General features: G+C 44.2%; 1 protein-coding gene across 2 annotated transcripts in view; it reads left to right on the top strand.

The window, feature by feature from the left end:
- The window catches only part of septin2 (septin 2), a 104,198-nt gene that overhangs the window by 67,534 nt on the left and 17,102 nt on the right, over positions 1-19,562 (top strand). Inside the window, exons 8-10 of one of the 2 annotated variants that reach the window (XM_067995626.1) lie at positions 11,338-11,439; positions 16,379-16,524; positions 19,359-19,481. In XM_067995626.1, the coding sequence (XP_067851727.1) occupies positions 11,338-11,439; positions 16,379-16,524; positions 19,359-19,481 (371 nt within the window). The remainder of the gene's footprint in view (positions 1-11,337; positions 11,440-16,378; positions 16,525-19,358; positions 19,482-19,562) is intronic. The other variant, XM_067995627.1, reaches the window with a different exon arrangement.

Here is a 19,562-nt window from a genome sequence, read left to right on the forward strand (position 1 = left end):
CCCCCAAAGCTGTCATCAACTCCTTTTCAGAAAACCCACCCTCGTTCTCTCTCATTGTAAACTACTTCCCCATCTCCGACTCCCCTTCCTCTCCATAGTCCTTGAACGTGTTGTTACTTCCTAAATCCATGTCAATCTTTTCTGCAGCTTCATGTTTGAAACTCTCCAGTTGGGTTTCCACCATTGTTACAGCACTGAAACAGCCAATATCAAAGTCACAAACATCTTTTTGTGACTGCGACTGGTGCACTGTCCCTCCTTACAGCTTTGATGTGTTCGATCTCACTTGGTTCTATTCTAACATATCAATTTGTGGGGAGAGCATCTCCAGCAATGGCTTCTCTTACTGCCCCCACATTGTTACCTCAGGAGCCTCCTCAAGATCTAACCTTGGCCTCCTCCTTTTCCTCAACTGCATGTTGCCATTTGGCAAAATAATCCAAAGATATGGGATCAGTGTTCACATGTACACTGACAACAACCAGATCTACCTCTCCTCCACCTGTCTCGACCCCACCCCTGCCTCTGTTGTCATACTTCTTGTCTGATATCTAATCTTGGATTAGCTGTAATTTCCTTGTTAAACTTTGGGAAGAACAAATCCATTGTCTTCAGCCCCTGCCACAAACTCCGTAATCTTGCCACCGATTCCATCCCACTTCCTGTACTTTGCCTGAGGTTGAACCAGACTGTTCGGAATCTCGGTGTCCTATTTGACCCCGAGCTGAGCTTCTGACCCAATATCCTCACCATCAGAAAGACCACCTACTTCTATATCCTTAATGTTGTTCGATTCATAGAAACATAGAAAATAGGAGCAAGAGTAGGCCATTCGGCCCTTCGGGCCTGCTCCGCCATTCAAAATGATCATGGCTGATCGTTTAACACAATGCTTTTTCCCCATATTCCTTGCTCCCTTTAGCATTAAGAAATATACCTATCTCCTTCTTGAATACATCTAATGACTTGGCCTCCACTGCCTTCTGTGGTAGAGAATTCCACAGGTTCACCACCCTCTGAGTGAAGAAATTTCTCCTCATCTTGGTTCTAAATGGCATTCCCCGTATCCGGAGACTGTGACCCCTGGTTCTGGACTCCCCAGCCATCGGGAACATCCTCCCTGCATCTAATCTAGTCCTGTTAGAATTTTATATGTTTCGATGAGATCACCTCTCGTTCTTCTAAACTCTAGTGAATATAGACCTAGTCGACCCAATCTCTCCTCGTAAGTCAGTCCTGCCATCCCAGGATCAGTCTGGTGAACCTTCATTCCACTTACTCCATGGCAAGGACATCCTTCCTCAGATAACTGCACATAATACTCCTGATGTGGTCTTACCAAGGCCCTGTATAACTGCAGTAAGACATCCCTGCTGTTGTACTCAAATCCTCGTGCACTGAAGGCCAACATACCATTCGCCTTCCTAACTGCTTGCTGCACCTGAATGCTCGCTTTCAGCAACTGGTGTACAAGGACACCCAGGTCTCGTTGCACCTCCCCTTTTCCCAATCTATCACCATTCAGATAATCTGCCTTTCTGTTTTTACAACCAAAGTGGATAACCTCACATTTATCCATGTTATACTGCATCTGCCCACTCACCCAACTTGTCTAAATCACATTGGAGCCTCTTTGCGTCCTCCTCACATCTCACGTTCCACCCCAGCTTTGTGTCATCTGCAAACTTGGAAATGTTACATTTAGTTCCCTCATCCAAATCATTGATCTATATTGTGAATAGCTGGAGCCCAAGCACTGATCCCTGCGATACCCCACTAGTCACTGCCTGCCACCAGGAAAAAGACCCATTTATTCCTACTCTCTGTTTCCTGCCGGTCAACCAATTCTCAATCTATGCCAGTATATTCCCCCCAATCCCATGTGCTTTAATTTTGTCCACTAACCTCTTGTGTGGGACCTTATCAAAAGCCTTCTGAAAATCCAAGTACATCACATCCACTGGTTCTCCCCTGTCTATTCTACTAGTTACATCCTCAAAAAAAAAACTCCAGTAGATTTGTTCAGCATGATTTCCCTTTCATAAACCCATGCTGACTTTGTCCAATCCCGTTAATGTCTTCCAAGTGTTCTGTTATCACATCTTTTATAATAGACTCTAGCATTTTCCCCACTACCAATGTTAGGCTAACTGATCTGTAATTCCCTGTTTTTTTTTCTCCCTCCTTTTTTAAATAGCGGGGTTACATTTGCCACCCTCCAATCTGTAGGAACAGTTCCAGAGTCCATAGAATTTTGGAAGATGACCACCAATGCATCCACTATTTCCAGGGCCACTTCCTTTAGTACTCTGGGATGCAGATTACCAGGCCCTGGGGATTTGTCAGCCTTTAGCCCCATTAATTTCCCTAGCATTTTTTTACTAATACTGGTTTCCTTCAGTTCCTCCCTCTCACTAGACCCTTGGTTCCCTAACATTTCTGGGAGGTTATTTGTGTCCTCCTTTGTGAAGACAGAACCAAAGTATGTGTTTCATTGTTCTGCCATTTCTTTGTTCCCCATTATAATTTCCCCCATTTCTGACTGCAAGGGACCTACATTTGTCTTCGCTAATCTTTTTCTCTTGACATATTTATAAAAGCTTTTAACAGTCAGTTTTTATGTTCCCTGCTAGTTTACTCTCTCTATTTTTCCCCTCTAAATCAAACTGTTTGTCCTCCCCTGACCCAGCCCTTCTTGCATGCCTTTGTCACCTACAGACTCGACTATTCCAATCCTCTCTTGGCTGCCTTCACATTCTCCACCCTTCATTAACTTCAGCTCATCCAAAACTGTAGCCTATCCCACACCAAGTCCTGCTTACCCATCACCCCTGTTCTTGCTGACCTACATTAGGTCCTGGTCACCCATGCCTTCAATTTAAAATTCTACTCCATCTCTGAACCCTCCTCCAGCATTACAAAACACTCCCTGAACTTGCGTTTTTCTGACTCCAGCCTCTTGTGCATCCTCCGCACCCTTTGCTGCACCATTGATAGCTGTCTAGACCCTACCTTTTGGAATTTCCTCTCAACCTCCCTATCTTCCTTTTAAGACCCACCTTAAAACCCACTTCTTTGACCAAGAATATGGACCTGTTTTACAATTACTAATATGATTGGATAATATAGAATTAAAAAGTTTGTGCAGAACCAGAGCAGACAATTAAAGGTCATGAGCTTCAATTAACAAATTGAGTTGTGGAATACACTGTGCCTGGTGCAGTCCATCTCGGCTCACTTTGTGGGATACACTGATGCAGTTGGCCTGGGCTCAGTTTCATAGTATCATAGGAGGTACAGCACAGGAGGAGGCCATTCAGCCCATCATGCCTGTGCCGGCTCTTTTGAAAGAGTTATCCAATTAGTCCCATTCCCTTGCTCTTTCCCTACAAGTATTTATCAATTTCCCCTTTGAAAGTTACTGTTGAATCTGCTTCCACCACCCTTTGAGACAGCGCATTCCAGATCATTATAACTCGCTGCGTAAAAAAATGTTTCCCCATGTCGCCTGTGGATCTTTTGCCAATCACCTTAAATCTGTGCCCTCTGATTACCGACTCTTCTGCCACTGGAAACAGTTTCTCCTTATTTACTCCATCAAAACTGTTGATCTTGAACACGTATCAAATCTCCCTTTAACCTTCTCTGTTCTAAGGAGAACAACCCCAGCTCTCTTCCGCACCCCCTCTAAGGCCTTGACATCCTTCCTAAAGTATGGTGCCCAGAATTGAACACAATACTCCAGCTGAGGCCTAACCAGTCTTCTATAAAGGTTTAGCATAACTTCCTTGCTTTTGTACTCTATACCTCTATTTATAAATGCCTTTTTAACAGCCTTCTCACCTTGTCCTGTCACCTTCAAAGATTTGTTTGTGCACCCCAGGCCCCTCTGTTCTTGCACCCCTTTAAAATTGTACCATCTAGTTTATATTGCCTATCCTCATTCTTCCTACCAAAATGCATCACTTTAAACGACCCTGCGTTAAATTTCATCTGCTATGTGCCTGCCCATTTCACCAGTCTGTTTATGTTCTCCTGAGGTCTGTTACTATCTTCCACATTGTTTACTACATTTCCGAGTTTTGTGTCATCTGCAAACTTTGAAATTATACCCTCTATACCCAAGTCCAGATCATTAATCTATATCAAAAAGAGCTGTGGTCCTAATACCAACTCCTGAGCAACACCACTGTATACTTCCCTTCAGTCTGAAATACAACCGTTCACCACTACTCTCTGCTTTCTGTCCCCTAGCTAATTTTGTATCCATGCCGCCACTGTCCCTTTTAATCCCATGAGCTTTAATTTTGCTAACAGATCTATTATGTGGTACTTTATCAATACCTTTTGAAAGTCCATATACACATCAACCACACTACCCTCATCAACCCTCTCCAATACTTCATCAAAGAACTCAAATCAGGTTAGTCAAACACGATTTTCCTTTAACAAATCCATGTTGACATTCATTTATTTGCCCATACTTGTGGCAATTAATTTTGTCCCGGATTATTGTCTCAAAGTTTCCCCACCACCGACGTTAGGCTGACTGGCCTGTAATTGCCGGGCTTATACTTCTCCTTTTTTGAACAGGGGTGTAACATTAGTAATCCTCTGACGCTGTCCCCATGTCTAAGGAGGATTGGAAGGTTGTGGCCAGAGCCTCAGCAATTTCCACCCGTACTTCCTTCAGCAATCTAGGATGCATCCCATCTGGACAGGACGATTTTTTTTCTACTTTGAGTACTACCAATCTTTTAAGTACCTCTTTATCTATTTTTATCCTATCCAATATTGCTACTACTTCCTCCTTTAGTGCTACAATGGCAGCATCCAATTTAGTGAAGACAGATGCAAAGTATTCATTTAGTACCTCATCCATGCCCTCTGACTCCACAAGAAGATCTCCCTTTTTGTCCCTAATCGGTCCCACCTTTTGACTGTTTGGGTTCCCTTTTATGTTAGCCGCTAATCCATTCTCATACTCACTCTTTGCCCTCTTATTCCCTTTTTGAGATACACTGGTGCAGTTGGCCCAGGCTCAGTTTGTGGGATACATCGACATAGTTGGCCTGGGTTCAGTTTGTGGGATACATGGACGTTGATGGCCTGGGTTCAGTTTGAGAGATACATGGATGTAGTTGGCCTGGGATCAGTTTGTGGGATACATGGACGTTGATGGCCTGGGTTCAGTTTGAGAGATACATGGATGTAGTTGGCCTGGGATCAGTTGGAGGGATACACTGACACAGTTGGCCTGGGATCAGTTTGAGAGATACGTTGACACAGTTGGCCTGGGATCAGTTGGAGGGATACATTGACACAGTTGGCCTGGGATCAGTTGGAGGGATACACTGACACAGTTGGCCTGGGATCAGTTTGAGAGATACGTTGACACAGTTGGCCTGGGATCAGTTGGAGGGATACATTGACACAGTTGGCCTGGGATCAGTTGGAGGGATACATTGACACAGTTGGCCTGGGATCAGTTGGAGGGATACATTGACACAGTTGGCCTGGGATCAGTTGGAGGGATACATTGACACAGTTGGCCTGGGATCAGTTTGAGAGATACGTTGACACAGTTGGCCTGGGATCAGTTTGTGGGTGACACTGGCACAGTTGGCCTGGGATCAGTTGGAGGGATACACTGACACAGTTGGCCTGGGATCAGTTTGTGGGTGACACTGGCACAGTTGGCCTGGGATCAGTTGGAGGGATACACTGACACAGTTGGCCTGGGTTCAGTTTGTGGGATACATGGACGTTGATGGCCTGGGTTCAGTTTGAGAGATACATGGATGTAGTTGGCCTGGGATCAGTTGGAGGGATACACTGACACAGTTGGCCTGGGATCAGTTTGTGGGTGACACTGGCACAGTTGGCCTGGGAACAGTTGGAGGGATACACTGACACAGTTGGCCTGAGATCAGTTTGTGGGTGACACTGGCACAGTTGGCCTGGGAACAGTTGGAGGGATACACTGACACAGTTGGCCTGAGATCAGTTTGTGGGTGACACTGGCACAGTTGGCCTGGGATCAGTTGGAGGGATACATTGACACAGTTGGCCTGGGATCAGTTTGTGGGTGACACTGGCACAGTTGGCCTGGGATCAGTTGGAGGGATACATTGACACAGTTGGCCTGAGATCAGTTTGTGGGTGACACTGGCACAGTTGGCCTGGGATCAGTTGGAGGGATACATTGACACAGTTGGCCTGAGATCAGTTTGTGGGTGACACTGGCACAGTTGGCCTGGGAACAGTTGGAGGGATACACTGACACAGTTGGCCTGAGATCAGTTTGTGGGTGACACTGGCACAGTTGGCCTGGGATCAGTTGGAGGGATACATTGACACAGTTGGCCTGGGATCAGTTTGAGAGATACGTTGACACAGTTGGCCTGAGATCAGTTTGTGGGTGACACTGACACAGTTGGCCTGGGATCAGTTTGTGGGTGACACTGACACAGTTGGCCTGGGCTCAGAAAATATTGTAACCAATGTGGGTGTAAACCAAAATGCCGGATTGTCCCAGTTTCTTCCACCTCAGGAACCTTCAGTTTTCTTCAGCTGAACACCTCCAGTTCTAAAAACCCAACTACTGAGGACCTCTAGTGACACTAGCCTGGTACTGCATCATTTCAGTACCAGTTGGACCTGTGTAAAATGCCTGATGATTTGGACATGTGCATCTGCAAAGACATTTTTCGGTACGGCCCATCATTGTTGTACAAGTTTGAAAGAATTAATGACATAGGACAAGAATGCGTCTATTCTGGAACAATATCAGCTTTCAAGATTGTACCACAAAGATGGGCAGTGTTGGCAAATGCCTTTTTTCAGTCACACTTGGCCAAGTATTTTACACCAGTCCATTTGGTACTGAAATGCTGCAGTAGTAGGCTCCTGTTACCAGAGGTCCTCGGTGAGCCCTGTGTACTGAAATGCTGCAGTAGTAGGCTCCTGTTACCAGAGGTGCTCAATGAGCTCTGTGATAACAGGAGCCCAGTACTGCAGCATTTCAGTACAGAGGTGCTCAGTGAGCCCTGTTTTTTTTAATTTGTTCATGGGATGTGGGCGTTGCTGGCAAAGCCAGCATTTATTGCCCATCCCTAATTGCCCTTAAGAAGAAGGTGGTGGTGAGCCGCCGCCTTGAATCGCTGCAGTCCGTGTGTTGAAGGTTCTTTCACAGTGCTGTTAGGAAGGGAGTTCCAGGATTTTGACCCAACGACGATGAAGGAACGGCGATATATTTGCAAGTCTGGATGGTGTGTGATTTGGAGGGGAACGTGCAGGTGGTGTTGTTCCCACGTACCTGCTGCTCTTGTCCTTCTAGGTGGTAGAAGTTGCGGGTTTGGGAGGTGCTGTCGAAGAAGCCTTGGCAAGTTGCTGCAGTGCATCCTGTAGATAGTACACAGTGCAGCCACTGTGCGCTGGTGGTGAAGGGAGTGAATGTTTAGGGTGGTGGATGGGGTGCCAATCAAGCGGGCTGCTTTGTCCTGGATGGTGTCGTGCTTCGAGTGTTGTTGGAGCTGCACTCATCCAGGCAAGTGGAGAGTATTCCATCACACTCCTGACTTGTGCCTTGTAGATGGTGGAAAGGCTTTGGGGAGTCAGGAGGTGAGTCACTCGCCGCAGATTACCCAGCCTCTGACCTGCTCTTGTAGCCACAGTATTTATATGGCTGGTCCAGTTAAGTTTTTGGTCATTGGTGACCCCCAGGGTGTTGGTGGGGGATTTGGCGATGGTAATGCCATTGAATGTCAAGGGGAGGTGGTTAGACTCTCTCTTGTTGGAGATGGTCATTGCCTGGCACTTGTCTGGTGCGAATATTACTTGCCACTTATGAGCCTAAGCCTGGATGTTGTCCAGGTTTTGCTGCATGTGGGCTTGGACTGCTTCATTATTTGAGGGGTTGCGAATGGAACTGAACACTGCAATCATCAGCGAACATCCCCATTTCTGACCTTATGATGAAGCAGCTGAAGATGGTTGGACCTAGGACACTGCCCTGAGGAACTCCTGCAGCAATACCCTGGGGCTGAGATGATTGGCCTCAAAAAACCACTACCATCTTCCTTTGTGCTAGGTATGTAGTAATTCGAGTGGGAGGAGGCTCGTGTGGAGCATAAACACTGACATACCAGTTGGGCTGAATTGCCTGTTCCTGTATTGTAACTTCTGTATAATTCCATGCCATCAAGACTGCCTGTTGAACATTAAATCACAGATGAGCCAAAATTTCAGACAAGTGCCAGGCAATGACCATCTCCAACAAGAGAGAGTCTAACCACCTCCCCTTGACATTCAACGGCATTACCATCGCCAAATCCCTCACCATCAACACCCTGGGGGTCACCATTGACCAAAAACTTAACTGGACCAGCCATATTGGGAAGATTGCAATCATTATTTTCAGCCCCTGCAAAAAAAAACACTGCACTCTCACCTTCAACTCCATCCCCCTGTCTTCTCACTCAGCTGAACCTATCCGCTCACAATCTCAACATTCTGTTTAACCCTGTGCCGAGCTTCAAGTTCTCTATTCTACTCACTATCAAGACCACTTACTTTCACCTCTGCCCCTATCATACTTCCACCGCAACCAAAACTTTTATTCTTGACGTTGGCAACTTTAGATTCGACTTCCAGTTCCTTCCCAACCTCTACTCTCCAATTCCAAATTGTCGCAAATTTCGTCACTCACGTTCAGTCCCGCACTATCCCCACTTGCCCAACACTCTCTATCCTATACTAACAAGTGCGAGGAGCTCTTGGATTTCTTTGTCACTAAGATTGAGACCATCCATTCTGCTGCTTCCCTTCCTTCCCCTAGCCCCCCCAAGCCAAACTTCCCCTAAGGTTCTCCCCTGCTCTAGCCCTGAACTCACATCTTTCTCTAGTTTCTCTCCTAGCTCCCTTCATTCCCTCAACAAGCTTATCTTGTCCATGAGACCCACCTATTGCTCCCTCGACCCTATTCCCACCGAACTGCTGACCATCCAATTTCCCTTCCGGGCCCCCACGTTAGCTGATATCGTTAATGGTGTTCTCTCCTCAGGCACTGTCCCCCTCCCCATAAAATCTGCCATCATCACCTCCCTCCTCAGAAAAAAATCCTTGACTTCTCTGCCCTTGCAAACTACCACCCCATCTCCAACCTCTTGAGTCCTTGAATACGTTATCGCCTCCCAAATCCGTGCCCATCTTTCCCACAATTCCTCGTTTGAACTCCTCCAATCAGCACTGAAACGGCCCTTATCAGAGTCACAAATGACCTCCTATGTGACTGTGACCGTGGTAAACTATCCCTCCTCGACCTGTCCGTAGCCTTTGACACGGTTGACCACACACACCATCCTCCTCCAACGCCTCTCCTGTCGTTCAGCTGGGTGGACTGTCCTCGTCGGTCCCATTCTTATCTATCCAGTTGTAGTCAGAGAAACACCTGTAATGGCTTCTTTTCCCTCTCCGTTACCTCGAGTCCCCCAAGGATCTATCCTCGGCCCCCTCCTATTTCTCGTTAACATGTTGCCCCTCGGTGACATCATCTGAAAACACGACGTCCGGTTCCACATGTAGGGTGATGACTCCCAGCTCTACCTTACCACCACCTCTCTCGACCTCTCCACTGCCTCTAATTTGTCACGCTGCTTGTCCGACTGGATGAGCAGAAATTTCCTATAACTAAATATTGGGAAGACCGAAGCCATTGTCTTTGGTCACCACCACTTTAGCCACCAACTCCATCCCTCTCCCTGGCCACTGTCTGAGGCTGAACCAGAGCGTTCGCAACCTTGGCGTTCTATTTGATCCTGAGATGAGCTTCCGACCCTATATCCGTTCCATCGCCAAGTCCACCTCCGTAACATCACGTGTCTCCGCCCTACCTCAGCTCATCTGGTGAAACCCTCATCCATTCCTTTGTTACCTCCTAGAATTGACTATTCTCATGCTCTCCTGGTCGACCTCCCTGCTTCCAACCCCCATAAACTTGAACACATCCAAAACTCTGCTACCCGTATCCTAACTCACACCAAGTCCCGTTCTCCCATTACCCCTGTGCTCACTGACCTACATTGGCTCCTGGTCCAGCAATGCCTCTTTTTTTTAAAACTCTGATCCTTGTTTTCAAATCCCTCCATGGCCTCACTTCTTTCTATCTTTGTAACCTTCTCCAGCTCTATAACCCTCAGAGATCTCTGTGCTCCTCCAATTCTGGCCTCTTGTGCATCCCTGATTTTAATCGCTCCACCATTGGCGGCCATACCTTCAGCTGCCTAGGCCCTAAGCTCTGGAATTCCCTCCCTAAACCTCTCTGCCTCGCAACCCCTCTCCTCCTTTAAGACACTCCTTAAAACCTCTTTTGGTCACATGTCCTAATACCTCCTTATGTGGCTCGGTGTCAAATTTTGTTTGATAATGCTGCTGTGAATCTTTACTACGTTGAAGGCGCTACATAAATGCAAATTGTTGCTCCCCCATCCCCAACGGTTTAAATTTAAAATTGACTACAGATCCTGCCACATCCTCACCCCATCTTACCTTTTGAAATGCTCTCCAGTTTTGTGTCCCTCTCATGCCCTCTGGTCCTCTAACTCTGGCCTCCTGCGCAGCGCCGTGTCTCACTGCTCCTCTTTTAGTGGCAGAATCTTCTGTCGTCTCAGCCTTACTCGTTGGAACTCCATCCTCAAATCCCTCCACCTCCCTCCCCATCTTTAAAAGTCTTCTCAACAAATCACTTTTGACCCTTCATAACCCGTCCCTTTGCCGGTGAAGCACCCTGGGACATTTTTCTACATGAAAGGCGTTTATAAATGCAAGTTATTAAGTAAGATAAGGACAAGATCTGTTTACATTTCAGTTTCAATTATTCCATCATTCTGCTGTGGAACTGACTGACCAGATCCCATGCTTGATGCTGTACTAGGAACAAGAGGAAGTTATTTTGTGGCGATCCTTCAGCTCTCCAATTTAGAGTCCAGCCCTTATGTTACAGCATTACCTTAAATGTGGTCCCCTCTTGTGTGTGCATGTGTGTATAATCTGTAGATGGCGTTACTAATGATCAAGGGCACTGATTTATGGTTTTGAAGGAATTGTGGAATAGCATCATTAAAACATAGGACGTAATGGCAATTGATGTATTCAGTTGCCAGCACCCATTGGTCCTGACTATAAGTGGATGGAATTGAGGAACGTGATCCCCAAAAACAATTTTTATAAATCTCAGAATCCAGTGTAATAAAAATTGAATTTGACTTCTTTAGCCACTGTAAGTGAGTTATATTCTGGTTTCTGTTCACTTTACCATGTTTATCATTTTGTTTTAAGATCCTTGATGAGATTGAGGAGCATGGTATTAGGATTTACCACCTGCCAGATGCGGAGTCTGATGAGGATGAGGATTTCAAGGAGCAAACTCGAGTCCTTAAGGTACTTACCAGCAGAAATTTAAAAACTAAACTTGTGATTGATGGGTAACTGGACAGTCTCTTATTCTTGCATTGGGTGTGTTTTGGAAACTTCTAGACATCCTTTTGTTCATCTTCCATCTGAAAATGAGTGGGCTGTTGTCTAAATGGAAAAGAAGTATCAAGACACAATCCCTTTACAAGCTCGGCATCACCCTAGTAGCCTTGAGAATTTGTTTTTTTAATATTGCCCTTGCTGCACATAACCTCTTGGTTCTGATATTACATCTGAGTTTGTTTACTCCTGCCATTGTAAGCAGTTTGATGCTAGAAGTAGTTATTCTGTCAACTATTTAAGGCTGCATTACATTATACTGATGCCGAGTAATGTTGCTTTGCATTGGCGTTGAAGTTGTATAAATTCAGAGTCAAGACCAGAGCAAAGCAGAATCCAGGGAGTTTCTCTCTGCTTTGCTCTGGAGTCAGGTAATGCAGTCTTAACAATATAATTTTTCCGGAGTTCAGGAAAAATTTGACATTAAGTTTTTGCAGTACAGGCAATGACTTCTGGTTTTGGCACATATTTAGTTTTGCCTTAAGTTCATTGTTTAAGACCTGCACTATCTGGTGATATTGTTGGGGGTAATCCAAAGGTTTCCAACTGAGGCCAAAGCTGAAGTTGAGACTCGTCCTGCTGTAGGTCCTTTGCAATGACTAATAACTATGACTGATGCTTATGCTGCCTGCCTTCCAAAGTCATCTAACAACCAGCATCAGACTCTAGAGTTCATTGTGAATGGTCAAAGATCACTTCAAAGGTAGGATAACATCCTTAACGAGGCCTTGAAATCTTGCTCCTTGAAGGGGAGTAAGAGCTCCACATCAAATACAGCATTGAGGTTACTGAAACCATAAAGAAGATTTGCTTAGACAGGTAAAACTCCAGACTTTTCTCCTAATACTTTGAGCTCCCAAAAGGAGGGGGAGGTTTTTGGCCCATCTTAGATCAAATGGGCTTGAATAGCTTTGTTCGGAAAGGAAAAGTTACAATGGTAGCATGACTCCACACCATACAGGTTAGCACCTATAGTGAGTGGTCCAGAAGTCCTTATTGAGAGAATTTCCCTAAGTTCAGCGGAGGATCTGTCCTTTGTCATTGCATGGTCCCAGACACTTCTAGATATAATAGTACGAGATTGCTTCTGCACCCTGCAGCCATAATTGAATTAGTCAATGTTTACAGGCCAGTCAGTCTAACCTTGGTGGTGGGCATATTATTGGAATCAATTCTGAAGGCAGGATAATCCGTCACTTAGAAAGGCACGGAGTTATCAAGGACAGTCAGCATGGATTTGTTAAGGGAAGGTCATGTCTGACTAACTTGATTGAATTTTTTGAGGAGGTAACAAGGAGGGTCGATGAGGGTAGTGCATTTGATGTAGTCTACATGGATTTTAGCAAGGCTTTTGACAAGGTCCCACATGGCAGACTGGTCAAAAAAGCATGAGCCCATGGGATCCAAGGGAGAGTGGCAAGTTCGATCCAAAATTGGCTCAGTGGCAGGAAGCAAAGGGTAATGGTTGACTGGTGTTTTTGTGACTGTTTCTAATGGGGTTCTGCAGGGCTCAGTACTGGGTCCCTTATTTTTTGTGATTATATATTCATGATTTGGACTTAAATGTAGGGGGCATGATTAGGAAGTTTGCAGATGATGATGCAAAAATTGACCATGTGATTGATAGTGAGGAGGAAAGCTGTAGACTGCAGGAAGATATCAATGGACTGGTCAGGTGGGCAGAAAAGTGGCAAATGGAATTCAATCCAGTAATGCATTTGGGGAGGGCAAACAAGGCAAGGGAGTACACAATAAATGGGAGGATACTGAGGTGTAGAGGAAGCGAGGGACCTTGGAGTATATGTCCACAGATCCCTGAAGGTAGCAGGACAGGTAGATAAGGTGGTTAAGAAGGCATTTGGAATACTTAGCCGAGGCATAGAATATAAGAGCAGAGAGGTTATGCTGGAACTGTATAAAACACTGGTTAGGCCACAGCTTGAGTACTGTGTACGGTTCTGGTCATCACATTACAGGAAGGATGTAATTACACTAGAGAGGCTACAGAGGAGATTTACGAGGATGTTGCCAGGGCTGGAGAATTTTAGCTACGAGGAAAGATTAGATAGGCTGGTGGTGTTCTCTTTGGAACAGAGGAGGCTGAGGGGTGATTTAATTGAGGTGTATAAAATTATGAGGGGCCTAGATAGAGTGGATAGGAAGGACCTATTTCCCTTAGCAGAGAGGTCAATAACCAGGGTGCATAAGATCATAAAAGATAGGAGCAAGAGTAGGCCATTCGGCCCCTCGAGTCTGCTCCACTATTTAATGAGATCATGGCTGATCTGATTTTTACCTCAACTCCACTTTCCCGCCCTTTCCCCATATCCTTTGACTCCCTTGCTGATCAAAAATTTGTCTAACTCAGCCTTGAATGTATTCAATGACTCAGCCTCCACAGCTTTTTGGGGCAAAGAATTCGAAAGATTCATGACCCTCTGGGAGAAGAAATTCCTCCTAAATGGGCGACCCCTTATTCTGAGACTATGCCCCCTAGTTTTAGATTCCCCCATGAGGGGTAACATCCTCTCAGCATCTACCCTATCGAGTCCCCTCAGAATCTTTTATGTTTCAATAATATCTCCTCTCATTCTTCTAAACTCCAATGAGTATAGACCCAACCTGTTCAATCTTTCCTCATAAGACAACTCTTCCATACCTGGAATCAACCTAGCGAACCTTCTCTGAACTGCCTCCAATGCAAGTATGTTTGCCCTTAAATAAGGGCACCAGAACTGTCCGCAGTGCTCCAGGTGTGGTCTCGCCTGCACCATATACAGTTGTAGCATGACTTCCCTGCTTTTATACTCCATCCCCCTAGAAATAAAGGCCAATATTCAATTTGCCTTCCAGATTACCTGCTGCACCTGTATGTCGACTTTTTGTGTTTCATGTTCGAGGACAGCCAAATCCCTCTGTACTGCAGCATGTTGTAGTATTTCTCCATTCAAATAATATTTTGTTTTTTTATTTTTCCTCCCAAAGTGGATGACTTCACATTTTCCCACATTATATTCCATCTGCCAAATTTTTGCCCATTCGCTTAACCTGTCTATCCCTTTGCAGACACTTTGTGTCCTGAACGCAACTTGCTTTTCCACCTATCTTTGTATCAGCAGCAAATTTGGCCACAAGACACTATGTTCCTTCATCCAAGTCATAGATTTAAAGTGATTGGTAGAAGGATTAGAGAGGAGCTGAGGAAAATTTTTTTCAACCAGAGGGTGGTAATGGTCTGAAACTCACTGCCTGAAAGGGTGGTAGAGGCAGAAACGCTCAACTCATTTTAAAAAGTACCTGGACGTGCACCTGAAGTGCCGTGACCTACAAGGCTACGGACCACGGCTATTGCTGGAAAGTGGGATTAGGCTGAGTGGCTCAATTTCGGCCGGCGTGGACACGATGGGCTGAATGGCTTCCTTCTGTGCCGTAAATTTTCTATGAAGGGAGTATTCAAACTGAATGGTAGTTTAAATACTTGGCTTGAAGTAAACCATATTTATGGTACCAAGTACAAGCATGCATTTTGGCTTGTAAACCGGCTTACGCATTGAGTGATGTCTCCTTCAAAGAAGAAAAATCCACCATGTACTGAGTCTGAATAGGCAACAGAACCATAGTGAGATATATTAATGGAAGGAACTAATTGTCGAACCCTGTATCCAGACACTGAAGTATGGTATTTGTGTTATCAGAATCGTGTTGCTGCACTTGCTATTCGGGTGCAAAGTATCAACTTGTAGAGTTGAACCCTTCAGAGTTAACTAAGCTCATTAATGTGCGAGACTATTCATCGATTTTGTGGGGCAACTTTTTCAGGAGCAAAGTAAGTTGAGCCATTGATTTCGATAATTCAATAAACTGTCAACTAGGGAATGAAGAAAACCATACCTAAAGTAGATATTCAACATTTAGGTAACCCTTAGCTGTTACTTCATTTGGCCAGTGAACATTAGGCAGCCCCATCAGTAACTAATACTCTCCATTAGACTAGATGGGTTGCAAAATGTATATCCTAGCCTTTAGCTAATAGATTGACAACCACTAGATAAAGTGGAACTTCAATCCATTAAGCTCTTCTGGACTCCATTTTTAAGGCAGGTGTACGAATCCTTCCTTGTGCATTTCTGTAAATGTGCGTGTGTAAACATTCTTTCAGAGAAGAATGGTTCCTCGATCGTTGAGGCAAGTCTCTGTGTCAAGTCATAGGCCGGGCCATTGATTCGCAGTGTTAACAAGTCAAACTGCAACTTTTTTCCTAGGATTTTCTGAGAATTTTGCTGGTGTTTTATGGATTCAATTCCATCCATATTTCAATGGAAACTAAATCAATGGCCTTGGTGATGGGTAATCCATGCCCACTCATTGACATAATGCTGAGATACATGGAAAGTATGAGAGAAACATCAGATTTATTTACTTTCTGGGAACCGAGGTTCAGTAGATTAGTGCACTGTCCTTTTAAGATTTGAGGTTTAATCCACAGGAGTGAAAGAGAAAGTAGGTATATATGAGATGCAATAATAATGTTGGAATACATCTGAAAACTGGCTTAGGTACCCGTTGTATGGGATTGGCATGCTTGGGTAGTCTGGGAGTAAATAATCCCGCAGCCTTATACATACGGTATCTCCAGGGTCAGCTGTCTGGGATTGTATCTGGTCTTTAGGATGGATTATGCCTTTGTTCTGTATATTTTCAACATTATCTGTGCAGTCCAACAAGGCTTTTGGTCAAACTTGCATCTGGGTCTTGGCAGCAGAAGACTATGAAGGTTTGATTTTAGGTGGGTCAGTCACTGAACAGCTGTGATATTACACTGAAGTGTTCTCTCTTGTGAATACAGGCCAGTACCCCTTTTGCTGTAGTTGGATCAAATCAGTTGATTGAGGCAAAAGGTAAAAAAGTCCGAGGTCGTTTGTATCCTTGGGGAGTAGTGGAAGTGGAGAATCCAGAGCACAACGACTTCCTGAAGCTGAGAACCATGTTAATGTAAGTGCCCTGGCTGTACATGTCATAGTAATGTGTTAATCCTTGCACCCCCAGTGCAGCATTTGGGCAGATGTTAAAATATGAACTGACTGCTGTGTACTGCCAAAATGTTAAATGTGTTCAGCAAATACTCCTGAAGAATTCTCTAGGTTAAGATCCTTCAATGGTTTTGAATGTTTGTGTGAAAACCCAGCCTTGTGTATATATAATTGAAGAAAAATTGGTATTTTTTTTTCCTCACTGTTTCTCCTTTTCTCTCTTGGAGGCAGTGATTCATGCTGGGGGGCAGTTTTGCTAATCCCTGCAGCCCACCAATGCCGTGTCCAATTGGCTATTCTTCTGGTATGAACTTGGTCAGTGAGTAAGGGTGTGCTAATTAACCTTAGACCCAAAACGAAGTCTGCTCCTGTTGCTCAACATTGTATTTTCCAGGAGAAGTGTCTGGATAGCAATCCAGAAAAGGAACCCTTTCTCTTTCTCTTCTCCCTTTCTGCTCTCCTTTCCCTTCTTAAAGCTATGGCAGCTGAAGCCAGTTATTGCAACTGTACTACTGTATTGGCTAATTTCAGCTAACTCAGTATAGATCTGGGATTGGACCTGGTATTTTTCCAGCCTGTGGCTTAATACCACGAGGTGCATTTATTGGCTGCGAGCAGCTAACCTTCAGCTGGTGGCAGACATCTTGGCGGCATATCTAAGCATCACTGTGGATCCAAGGCATGCATTTGCTAGGCAACCCACTTGTGGAGTCGTATGATTCTCACAACTTCTCAACGTTAGGGCTGTTGTAGTGGAATGTTTTACTGTTTTCTGGTTACTGTGGTGCTATTCAGTATTTCGAACATCATAAAATTACATAGAACGCACAGCACAGAAACTGGCCATTTGGCCAAACAGGTCCATGCCGGTATTTACGCTCCACACGAGTCTTCTCCCTCCCTACTTCATCTAACCCATCACATATCCTTCTATTCCTTTCTCCCTCGTGCGTTTATCTAGCTTCTGCTTAAATGCATCTATGATATTCACCTCAACTACTCCTTGTGGTAGCAAGTTCCACATTCTAAACACTCACTAGGTAAAGAAATTTCTCCTGAATTCCCGATTGGATTTATTAGTGCCTATCTTATATTTATGGCCCCTAGTTCTGGTCTCCCCTGCAAGTGGAAACATCTCTACATCTACTTTATCAAACCCTTTCATAATCTTAAAGACCTCCTAGCAGGTCACCCCTCAGTCTTCTCTTTTCTAGAGAAAAGAGCCCCAGCCTGCTCAATCTTTCCTGATAGGTATAACCTCTCAGTTCTGGTATCATCCTAGTAAATCTTTTATACACCTTCTCCATTGTCTCTATCTTTTTTATAATATGGAGACTAGAACTATTCACAGTACTCCAAATGTGCTCTAACCAAGGTTCTATACAATTTTAATTTTAATTTTAATTTCAATTCTATCCCTCTAGAAATGCACCCCAATGCTTGGTTTTCCTTTTTTATGGCTTTATTAACCTGCCTCGCTACTTTTAGAGGTTTATGTATCTGTACCCTCAGATCTCTCTGCTCCTCTACCCCATTTAGACTCTTATTATCCAAGCAGTATGTGGCCCCCTTATTCTTCCTACCAGAATGTAATACTTAAAATTATCTATATTGAAATTCATTTGCCAATTACACGCCCATTCTGCAAGTATATTAATGTCTTCCTGTATTTTGTCGCAGTCCTCCTCAGTATTAACTGAGTTAATTAATTAACAAGTTAATTTGGTGTCGACCGCAAATTTTGAAATTGTACGTTTGATTCTCAAGTTCAAATCGTTTATGTAAATTGTGAATGGTCCCAGCGCCAATCCATGTGGAACACCACTTCTCACCTTTTGCCAGTCTGAGTAACTACCTTTAGCCCCTACTCTGTTTTGTAGCCAGCTTGCTATCCATTCTGCTATTCTTCCCCTGACTCCACATACTCTAACCTTAGTCATGAGTCTACAATGCGGTACCTTATCGAAGGCCTTTTGAAAAATCCAAATATTTTACATCCACTACATTGCCCATGTCTACCCTTTCTGTTACTTCTTCAAAGAATTCAGTAAGGTTGGTCAAGCATGACCTTCCCTTTTGAAATCCGTGCTGACTGTTCTTTATTATATTTTCGGTTTCTAGATGTCTTTCTATTACATCTTTGAGTAAAGATTCCATTATCTTTCCTACCATCAACGTTAAGCTAATTGGTCTATAGTTCCCTGGACTGGTTTTATGTCCTTTTTTAAATATAGGAATCACATTAGCTGTCTGTCAGTCCTCTGGCACTATTCCCTTTTCTAATGAATTTTTATGTATACGTAATAGTGCCTCTGCTCTCTCTTCCCTAACTTCTTTTAATATGCATAGATACAATCCATCCGGACCAGGGACTTTATCCCCTCTAAGTTTGATTAGTTTTTCATTGATCTCCCCCTTTTCTATCTTAAATGCCTTTATATCTTTTTTGATCTCTTTTTCTAACGTCATGCCTGCCATGATAGTCTCCTTGGTAAATACAGAGGCAAAGTAATTATTTAATATTTCTGCCATTACCTGTGAGTTTATTGTGTGGCTCTGAACCTAGTCTAATTTTTCTTTTGTTATTTATGTATCTATAGAATACTTTACTATTTCTTTTTATATTCCTTGATAATTTAATTTCACATTCCGCAGCTAAATATTTACTGATGCAGACTTGTGCTGTTTTTTGTATTTGGACCTGCTCAGTTTGAAAGGACTGATTTAGCTGCTTCACCCAGCTTGTTCCAAAAATGAACTGTTCTAATTTCCCCCTTTTTTCTTTGAAATGTCTAGTACACACATGCAGGATCTGCAGGAGGTGACCCAGGATCTTCACTATGAAAACTTCCGCTCGGAGCGTCTCAAACGGGGCGGCAGGTTGTCTTCACATGGTTACGTTCTCCCTCTGTCTCCTTCGTACGTATCTGTCATCTATCTCTACCTTCTCACCCTCTGAAAACCATTTGAACAGAAGCTTGTGGTATACCACAACCTGCA

This window comes from Heptranchias perlo, chromosome 13 (genome assembly GCF_035084215.1).
Source record: "Heptranchias perlo isolate sHepPer1 chromosome 13, sHepPer1.hap1, whole genome shotgun sequence".
NCBI lineage: Eukaryota > Metazoa > Chordata > Chondrichthyes > Hexanchiformes > Hexanchidae > Heptranchias > Heptranchias perlo.